This window comes from Acomys russatus, chromosome 11 (genome assembly GCF_903995435.1).
Source record: "Acomys russatus chromosome 11, mAcoRus1.1, whole genome shotgun sequence".
Lineage (NCBI taxonomy): Eukaryota > Metazoa > Chordata > Mammalia > Rodentia > Muridae > Acomys > Acomys russatus.
The window spans coordinates 60,953,228-60,963,803 of NC_067147.1; the positions used below are offsets into that span (position 1 = coordinate 60,953,228).

Below are 10,576 nucleotides of genomic sequence, written 5' to 3' on the forward strand. Positions count from 1 at the left end.
CGTCTCCCTGGTCCGAGTCCCTTTTCCTGGTGCTCTGGTTGGGACTAGCGGTGGGGTGGGGGTGACGCGGCTGGGATGCCGGGGCACCCGCTGTCTGATGGCGCTTCAGGAACTCATGGATGTGGCGCGCCACCGACGCATAAGTCTGGTTGGCGCGCAGTGGGTAGCCATGGGCCCGCAGGTGCCGCTCCAGGTCCTGTACTGTGCCGCGGAAGCGGCCCAGTTCAGCCGTCAGGTTACCCCACGGCCGCCGGGGAGGCTGGGGCAGGCTGGGCCGGGGATGCCACTCCTTCTCGCCCACCTCTGGGGGCCGCAAGGGCCAGGAGGGCCGTGGAGGGCGGGGACGGGGGCTAGGGGGCGGGGCTGGGGGGCGCACCTCTGGGTAACCGTAGTGGCCTGGGGCTGCCAATCAAAAAGGAGGAAGAAGACAGCAGGTCAGCGTCAGGTTTCCCCCCACCGCTCCACTCTGCTCCTCCACCTCAGCTCCTCCACCCCCCACCAGTGACGAGGCCTCTTCCCTGAGTCCCAGCCCCACCTAGAAAGAGAAGTTAGTGTCTCCCAGCCCCACCCATTTCTTTGCCCTCCAAGCCCGTTTGTTGGTGCCCTAGAAGGGGGGAAAAAAAAGCAGCAGGCAGGTGCGCATCTGACGGAGAGAACGGAACCGGGGGATGAAATTGTGAGCTACTCCGAAGAAAGAAACATCCATCTCGGCATCTGTTAAGAAACCTTGCGGGTTGGTGGGAAAGTGGCTGCTATGAGACCCCACCCCACGACCTCGGACATGCTTAGCTCTAGTTCCCAGGACACCAAACTGCCTGCAACTGCCCTTGTACCTAGGTTAGGTAAGAGCCGCCCTCCACTGGGTGAGTCACAGCATCTTCAGTATGCTGTCTCCCTACCAGGTGCAGTTCCTCCCACAGTCTAACCTGTAGGCTTTCTATAGGACCCCAAGCACCTACGGGCTGTCTCCCCAGCGCCTTTAGAACAGAGCAAGATGGTAGCAGGTACTGTGGACTGCCATAGCCATCTGTGACTCTCCAGCCTGGACCCCCAAGGAGAGGACTCCAAGCCTTGGAAACCAGGCTCTTCCCTAACGCCGAGAACACCTGGACTGCCGTACCTGTGTTCACCCTGATAGAAGCCGGGTAGCTGACTGCATGGCCCCTTTCTGCAGTGACGGTCACCACGTATTCCACGCCTGGCATCAGGTCGGTTAGCTGAGTCCTGTCTGCCTCAGGAGGAACTTCCAGTCGCACCCTTTGGTTGCCGGCGCTGACGTAGGACACCACAAACCTGTCCACCTCAGCCTGGGGACGTAGCCAGCTGAGATCCAGTGTGGTCGGTGTCACAGCCACCACCCGGAGGTCCTGAGGGCCGTCGATCACTAGCGGAGTTAGACAGAAGAGGCCTTAGTAGTGAACCCGCTTTGCTCTGCTCCAGTGTACCTCCGACCCCAAGCCGACTCCAGCTCTCTTGCCCCGTGGCCCCAGCTCTCACTGGTAGTGATGGTCTTAGAGGCAGGAGGGCCCCAGCTGGTCCCTCGTAGAGCACGGACAGTGACTTGGTAGTCCTGACCAGGCGCCAGTCCTCTCTGGTCATAGGCTGAGGCCGAGCTGGGCACCCGAGCTGTGAATGGTGGACTCGCCCCCTCAGTCTGCAAGACAGTACCAGACGCATCAGAGCTGGGCACTCTAGTCCTTGCTCCCCCGTCTCTTCTTTTTAACAACTCCAAATGGTGTCAGCCTGTGTAGGATTTTGACCCTATGCAAACTAGGGAGCAAAGACGCCGCCGAGAGCCCCTGTCCCTGGTGCCTATCGGCCCACTTAAGGGTTCTATCAATCCTATTTGACAGACGAGGGGACTAGGCTGAGAAGGACCCTATCACCAGGAGAGAGGCTTACTGCTCTTGCAGGGTACCTAAACTCAGTTCCGGGCCCCACACAGGGCAGCTCACAACCATCTGTGACTCCAGCTCCAAGGGCTCCAACACCTCTGGCCTCCTCAGGCACCTGCACTCAAGCGCACATACCCACATGCCAACACACATTTATACATAAAACAAGTTTCTTATGAAAGCCAGGGCTGAGGACCACCATGGGTGCCAGAGAGATGGCTCTATCCAGCATTAACAACACTCGCTGCCTTTGCACAAGAGAAACGTTGAGTTCCCAGCTCCCCCACATGACGCAGCTCACACTGCCTGCGACTCTAGCACCAGGGGACCCGATGGCCTCTTCGAGCCTCGTTGGACATCGTGACACACGTGTGCATATAGATTTGTACACACAGAGACAAAATAAATCTTTGTTTTGTTTCTCAAGACAGGGTCTCACTATGTATCCCTGGCTGTCCTGGACTCACTCTGTAGACCAGGCTACCCTCAAACACAGAGCGATCCGCCTGCCTCTGCCTCTCTAGTGCTGGGTTTAAAGGCGTGCGCCACCTTGCCTAGTAATAAATCTCTGAAAATACAGGAAAGCACAGAGAGACTTGAGTGTAGACAGTGTGTCCCCAGGTTCCCTACTCATCTGCCAGAATCCCACCTGAGCCAGGGGCCCTCTGGTTCCCTGGTGACCCTGATACCTAACCTTGTTCTCTCTGAACGGCCCCGCCCTCCTTCCTCACATGCTTAGCCCTTCCTGTGGGAGTGGGGCTGCCTGTGCGACGGGGGCGCCCCCTTAGACATTTTTCTTGTCTCTTAAGCAGCCTTATATACCCCTTAAAGCAAGGCCTACCTGCTCCAGGTTCTAATGGCACATTTCTTGAACTCTGTTTACAAAATTAAAAAAATAAGACACCAGCCCTGTCCTCGGGTGGGGCATAACATAGCAGCCAAGTGTAGACATCTCCCTCTCCTAGCTCTAAGTGTGGCCAACAGACTCCCATTCAGCTGTGTGCTTAAGGTTATGAGATTATGTACGGTGGCCCTGCAGGCTCCCAGGGCAGCTGCTGGGGAGCTGGGGGGCAGCTGGGCACCTGTGAACACTCTAGCACCCACACTGTGTGGGGCTGCCCAGCCTGGGCAGCTGCTGGGGACACTCTGTACTGCTCAGCTATGTTGGCCACGGTAGGGACACCTCCATTCAGCCAAACGAGATCGGAAATTTTGAAAGGTACTGTCCTAAACCAAGAAACATAGTAAATACCAAAGTACAAAACCAGATGAGAAGCCACGTGGAGGTTTCTGCGTGAGGGTGAACTGAGGCCGGGTCACTGTTTTTTGGGTGGAAAAGCTTCCCCAGGTAGAGAGAACCCTGTCCTGCTCTGAGAGACCTTGGGGTGGCCTTCACCAGGCACACATGATATCCTTGCACCTCCGGGAACCCGCCTATCACTCTCTCTGTCTCTCCAGCTACTGTGTGCCCCCAAGGTCTAGACCTTTTGCCAAGGCAACCCACCCTGAACGCTTCTCTCCTTGGACCCAGTCCCCCCACGGCACACTTGGTAGCGGACCTCTAGAAGTCCCGTGCCAGCCTCACCCTCACTGCCCAGCCTCATTGTGCCACTCTGGGGCAGACTCTCTGGCCAGATGCTGGTGGCTGGCACTGTGCCCTGGCAAAGCTTGGCTCCTCCTCACTGATTGTTCTTGGCGACTGTTTAGCTTGCTTCTCCATATCAGCCTCATGGTCCCACAGGGAAAATCCGGCTTGGAAGATCCCCGGGGAGGACTGAGTTCTCAGATTCCGTCTCACAGGGCTGCAGAGAACACTCCCGACAAGGGACACCCAAAGGTCTCTGATTAAGTGTTCAGGTCCCTCGGGCCACACATTCTCTCACAGTTTGTAGAAGGGAGGGGACAGCCCTGGGGCTTGAGGCCATGAGAACAAAGTAGAATTTTTCTCCCAACCAGCTCCTGGCCACCCTGCCCCCTCCCCCCAATTCTCACTCAGACCCGGAAGTGGAGGAAGCTTTCACCAGACATAGCGCCCCAGCAAGCTCCCTGGTGTAGCCAACAAGGAACACTGAACGGACTTTGAGAACCACTGAGTCACATATAACAACCCACACACACAGGAGGGTAGTCCCCTTCTGTGTGCTGAAAACGGGGTGTACAGTTAGCCAGGAAACACAGTCTGAGAGAAGAGAGTCTGGTTCTCAGAGAGAAGTGTTTCTGGCAGGAAAAGCCAGCAGGCTGCAAGGAAGGTGGCAGGAGGTGACAATGAACTGAGCAAGAGGCTCAGGCCCAAGAGTTGCCACCACAAGCTGCTGAGAAAGCAGGGCTGAGGGCTGAGCTGTGTGTCTGATTAGGGACCAGTTTCCTGGAACTTCCCTCACGGGCAGCCTCACAGAGGACCTGAAAGGGTCACATCCCCAGGGCAAAGGTGAAGGGCTGAGAGGTGCGGACCAGCTTACAGCACCCCCACCCCACCCTCCCACCCCCAACCCCCCAATCCCCCACCGTCCCCCCTCAGACCAAAGGCGGAACAAAAGCTGCTGCACAAGCTGCACCCGTTGACAACACCCAAAGCTGGGGCTGTGTTTGGAGCAGCAGACAGACGACACTGCCTGAGGGCTGCTCTTATCTCCACTGTTTATTTTATTTCTCCTTCCCCTGAAGGTTCATAGGAAAATTCCTTCTGAAAGTCCTGCCCTCCAGATTAGAGCTATGTAAATAATGTGTGCACGGCAGGGTGGGAGAGACTTCGCAAACCGCGCACATGATTGTTCCACTGTCAAACATGCAGCCACCACTATTCTCTAGGTGCCAAATTCTTGTCTCCTGATTAAGTTATTTTTATATAGAAAATTTAAACAGGAGGGAGGAGCCCTATTTTGGTGGCACCACAAAGCAGGGCTTGGGGCTTGGGATACAGCTAGAGAGCTTCCTCTGGGGCCTGCCCCAGGGCAAGGATGGCAGCCAACACTTTGGCATTTCTCTCTCTGTCCCCGCACTGAGGGTCCAGGCCCAGGGGCCGTGTGTGTGTGTCTCTAGGGCTTCACCTGGACTGATGGACACATGTGTGGCCTTGCCCGCTATTTGCGGGGTGATGTGGGATAGGCCAGGTGACTGAGAAGCAAGAGAAATGGGCAGACCCTGAGTGTAGCTATGGGCAGGGCAGTCCCCAGCGAGGGGTCACAGGCTTCCTCGTCCTCGCTGTGCTCCCGAATGTCTTAAGAGCAAGTTGGAGGCAGAGAAAGAACGCTCTGAGAAGCACTGATGACAGGAGCTGGGAAAACAAGTTCACGACTCAGAATTATTGCACCAACCCAGACAGCTCGGCCTAAACCAAGAAGGGTAACACTGAACAGAGGCGAAGGCAAAGCCCATATATGGCCGGGGGGGGGGGGGGGGGCAGGGCGCTGCCTTCCACCCTCCCTGCTCTCCTCACTGTAGTTCTTCCTTGCTTATCTGTAATTTCCCCCCTCTTTTTGGGGGGCTGTTGTTTGTTTGGGCGTTTTTGTTGAGACAGGATTTCTCTGTGTAGCCCTTGCTGTCCTGGAACTAGCTCTGCAGACCAGGCTGGCCTCGATCCACCTGCCTCTGCCTCTGTCTGCTTATCTATGACTTCTAAATGTTTTGCCTTGGGTCTCTGTGAGATCTGCAATATAAAGATAAATATTGTGGCTAGAGCCGGGCGTGGTGGCGCACGCCTTTAATCCCAGCGCTCCAGAGGCAGAGGCAGATGGATCTCTGGGAGTTCGAGGCCAGCCTGGTCTACAAAGTGAGTCTGTGATAGCCAGGGCTCCACAGAGAAACCCTGTCTCGGAAAACAAAACAAAACAAAAGAAGATAAACATGATCAAAACCTAGGGCAGCCTGCCTGATGCGCGGCTGCAGGTCCAGAGTCAGCCGGCACATGTCCCCGTCTGGGGTAAGCGTACAAAAAGTCAGAGGCATAGAAAAGGGAAGATTCTGAAAACAAAGCGTTGAGGGTAAAAAGAGGGCTGAGGGCTTGCCTGAGAAGAATGAGGTGATGGCCGAGCACTCTGCGCACAGGAAGCAAGGAGAGCGCCATGAACCCCAATGCTGTTGCCCAAAGCCAAGGTGTGGAATGAGGCCTGACTTGTACTGAGCAGCAAAAACTAACAGCAATGGCCACTGAGCACATGAGCAGTAAGCTCACCACCATCACCATCACCATCACCACCACCACCACCATCACCATCACCACCACCACCACCACCACCACCACCACCACCATCACCACCACCACCACACACCAGCACCACACACCACCAACCCCACCACCCGCACCAGCACCACACCATCCACACCATCACCACCACCACCACCACACCAGCACCACCACCCCACCAGCAACCACCACCACCACCCCACCACCACCACCACCAGCACCACCAGCACCGCACCACCATCACCACCAGCCCCAGCCCACCCACCCACCACCAGCACCAGCACCACCCACCACCAGCACCAGCACCCCACCACACCACCACCACACCATCACCACACCACCAGCCCACCAGCACCAGCACCACCATCACCAACCACCACCACCAGCACCATCACCACCACCACCACCACCACCATCACCACCACCACCACCAGCACCCACCACCACCCCACCTCACCACCATCACCACCACCCACCACCACCACCACCACCACCACCACCCACCACACCACCACACCACCACCACCATCACCACCACCATCACCACCATCACCACCACCATCACCATCACCACCACCACCACCATCACCACCATCACCATCACCACCACCACCACCACCACCACCATCACCACCATCACCACCATCACCATCACCACCATCACCATCACCACCACCACCATCACCATCACCACCACCATCACCACCACCACCACCATCACCACCACCATCACCACCACCACCACCACCACCACCACCACCACCATCACCACCACCATCACCACCACCATCACCATCACCACCACCACCACCACCATCATCACCACCACCACCACCATCACCACCACCACCACCACCACCACCACCACCACCACCACCATCACCACCACCACCACCACCACCACCATCATCACCACCACCACCATCACCACCACCACCCTAGTTTCAATAACCATATTGAGGCCTCTGTGCACAGCAGGCAAAATGGCATCTAGAGCAGACTCAGCACCAGCCATCAGGAGTCTCCTGGGTGTGACTTCTTGCATGAGGCGGGCCCTCTGTCTCCCCTCCAGCCCTCCCTCACCCTTCCCCCAATGCTGCCCATTTAGCCCCTCTTGCTCGCCCTCACCATGGGGATAAACTGGATTTCATAGGCATCCACGGGTCCGGGAGCCCGGGTCCACTCTGTGCGCACGGTCGTCTCCTCCAGGAGGTGCATCCTCATGTTCTGGACGGCTGGTATCTCTGCCCAGAGTGGAGTAGGGAAAGTGGTTAGCCACAGAGAGGCACACCTTTGCTCCCAAAGTCCAAAGAGGGCCTAAGTGTCTGTCAGCTTCCACCACATCCTGAGCTTAAACACGCAAAGGCAACCCTCTCCCCACAGACCTAAAGGTCAGACTTTGCACTGGCATGGATTTGTGCAGTCAGGGTCCTTCCGGCTGGCCCCTCCCTCCCTCTATCCGAAACATTTCCCTCCGTTCTTCCTCGAGGTCCCTAGGCCTCTCAGTGTAACAGAACTGTGTCTGCCCCAGCGTTGCCCCGGCTCACCTTCCCCGCAGTCGTCCCCAGCATAGCCATCTTGGCAGACACACGTGCCCTGGAGACACTCTCCCCTGCCGCGACAGTCACCTGGGCATGTCTGGATGGCACAGTCTGGGCCTCTGAAGCCCTCAACACACACACACTGGCCAGCCCGGCACAGTTCCCGGGGCCCACAGCCCCCAGGGCAGGCACTGGCAGGAGGCTCTTCCTGCCCACAGTCCTCCCCGCCATAGCCAGCGTAGCACACGCACACTCCCTGCACACAGCGCCCACGGCCGCGACAATCGGCTGGGCAGGTGCGGGTGGCACACGCGGGGCCGGTGTAGCCTGGGTTGCACACACAGCGCCCGTCCTCACAGCGGCCGCGCCGGTGGCAGTCCGCCGGGCAGGTGCGAATGCTGCAGTCTTCGCCCGCGTAGCCCGCGTGGCACACGCAGAAGCCTTCCTGGCACAGGCCGTGCTGGCTGCAGTCTTGCGGGCACCGTCTTACGCCGCAGTCCTCACCCGAGTAGCCTTCATCGCACACGCAGACCCCGTCCAGGCACCGGCCGCGGCCCCTGCAGCCGCCGGGACAGCTGCGCGTGCTGCAGTCGTCGCCCGAGTAGCCCACGTCGCACATGCACACGCCGTCCTCGCAGTGGCCGTGGCCGCGGCAGTCCCCAGGGCACCGACGGCTCCCGCAGTCCTCTCCAGTGAAGGCCGGATTGCACACGCAGCGGCCGTCCACGCAGCGCCCGCGCCCACGGCAGTCACCAGGGCAGGCACGCATGCCACAGTCCCGGCCTGTGTACCCAGGCCAGCACACGCAGCGGCCACTCTCGCATCTCCCGCGGCCCTGACAGTCCCCGGGACAGCTGCGCACCCCGCAGTCCTCGCCGCTGTAGCCCGCGTGGCACACGCACACGCCGTCCTCGCAGCGCCCGCGGCCCCTGCAGTCCCGAGGGCAGGCCCGCGCGCTGCAGTCCGCGCCGGTATACCCGGGCCAGCACACGCAGCGGCCGTCCTCGCAGTGGCCCCTCTGGTTACAGCTCCCGGGGCAGCTCCGCACCCCGCAGTCGTCGCCGCTGTAGCCTGCGTCGCAGATACATTCCCCGTCCTCACAGCGGCCCCGGCCATGGCAGTCCCGCGGGCACGTCCGCTTGCTGCAGTCCTCGCCCGAGTACCCGGGCCAGCACACGCAGCGGCCGTCCACGCAGCGCCCTCCGTCGCCACAGTCCCAGGGGCAGCTCCTCACGCCGCAGTCTTCGCCGCTGTAGCCGGGGTCGCACACGCAGCGGCCGTCCTCGCAGCGGCCTCTCTGGCTGCAGCCTCGGGGACAGCTCCGCACCCCGCAGTCCTCACCTGAGTAGCCGGGGTTGCACACACAGCGGCCGTCCACGCAGCGGCCCCTCTGACTGCAGCCCCTGGGACAGCTCCGCACCCCGCAGTCCTCACCTGAGTAGCCGGGGTCGCACACGCAGCGTCCTTCCTCGCAGCGGCCCCTCTGGTTACAGTTGCGAGGGCAGGAGCGCTGGCTGCAGTCGGGGCCGGAGAAGCCGGCGCGACACACGCAGACACCCTGCACGCAGCGCCCGCGCCCCTGACAGTCTCCGGGGCATGAGGGCCAGCCACAGGTGGGGCCGCTGTAGCCGGGGAAGCACACGCAGCGTCCTCTGACGCAGCGACCCTGGTCGTTGCAGTCCTCGGGACAGGCCTTGGAGGCTGAGGGCGGAGGCGAGGTGGGCGTCTTTGTGTCCGTAGGGTCTGAGCAGGTGGGTCCACCCCAGCCAGGCTCGCAGGAGCAGGCGCAGCGGCTCAGGTCAAAGACACCATGGAGGCTGCAGAGGCTTCGCACATCGGTCTGGCCTGGTGCAGGAAGAAGCGAGACCCAGCCCGTGAGCCAGCTCCTTTGGGGTGGGTCATTTCTATTTTATTTTTGGTTTTTCGAGACAAGGTTTCTCTGTGTAGCCCTGGCTGTCCTAGACTCACTTTGTAGACCAGGTAAAGGCTTGTGCCACCACACCCGGCTCCTGGGGTGGGTCATTTTAGTCCTGGTTGCTTAGCCTACATGCCCACTTGGGACCTTAGCAAGCATTGGGATTGCCTCTAGTCAGCCTTCACCCCTAAGGACCAGGAAGTGGCACATTTTCTCATTTATACCAAGACCGTGATGTCACTCTGGCAATGTTCCCACCCTGACCCTCTTCTTCGTCTTCTGTGCCCTCCCCACACCCCACCCCAGTTGGCTACTCACCTGTGCCGGCCTGGGGGTTTGAAGGACAGCACGGCCCTGAGCAATGCTCCTTAAGCCCTTTCACCAGCTCCTCCAGGATCTCCAGCCGGACCCTCAGGGCTTGCACCTCGGAAGCAGGCACTGGAGGTTCCGAGCCTGGGGGACAGCCACAGCCAGCCGAAGGGGGCAGGTTGATGCGGTGGGTAAACACCACCTGTTTCTCCCCGCCTTCCACAGTGTGCTCATATGTCCGAGAAGAAGGGCCCCCTGGCTGCGGAGGGGGCCGCGGGGCTGAGAGTGTCACATTGGACCGAGGAGAGAAAGGGCCGGCTCTGGCTGAAGCAAGCAACACCAGGAGAGTCAGAACAGGTGTGGGGGCACATGGAGCTGCCATCGTCACTCAGGAGGCTGCAGGGAGAGGGCGAGTGAGAGAACTAACTCAGCAGAAACCGGTCACCTCATCCCCAGCACACAGAAGACAGTCCACACACGTAAAAATCCAAGCCTAAAGGGAGCCGGGGCCGAGCTGCTCTAGGGGCCTCTCTGGTTCCTCTCCTGCAGCTGGCATTAGCTACTTTGTGGGTTCTTCTTTTTTCTTCCCTTTCAAGGCCCTAACACTAGATAAGGAGGGCGGGTGGAGGACAGAGAGGAAGGCAGAGATCCCTGAATAAATTCAGGGGTCCCAAAGGGGGCTCCATTATCATTACACCACTTCCTGCTGGTTAGGGGCTCCGGCGTTCTTGGG

At 59.5% G+C, this 10,576-nt stretch overlaps 1 protein-coding gene across 1 annotated transcript in view; it reads right to left on the reverse strand.

The window, feature by feature from the left end:
- Tnxb (tenascin XB) overlaps positions 1 to 10,250 on the reverse strand; it is a 47,709-nt gene extending 37,459 nt beyond the window's left edge. The window contains exons 1-5 of the mRNA XM_051153566.1: positions 9,853 to 10,250; positions 7,626 to 9,464; positions 7,207 to 7,322; positions 1,498 to 1,654; positions 1,121 to 1,384 (exon numbers count right to left, since the gene is read on the reverse strand). Of these exons, the coding sequence (XP_051009523.1) occupies positions 1,121 to 1,384; positions 1,498 to 1,654; positions 7,207 to 7,322; positions 7,626 to 9,464; positions 9,853 to 10,225 (2,749 nt within the window). The 5' untranslated portion in view covers positions 10,226 to 10,250. The remainder of the gene's footprint in view (positions 1 to 1,120; positions 1,385 to 1,497; positions 1,655 to 7,206; positions 7,323 to 7,625; positions 9,465 to 9,852) is intronic.
- Positions 10,251 to 10,576: the final 326 nt, after the last annotated feature.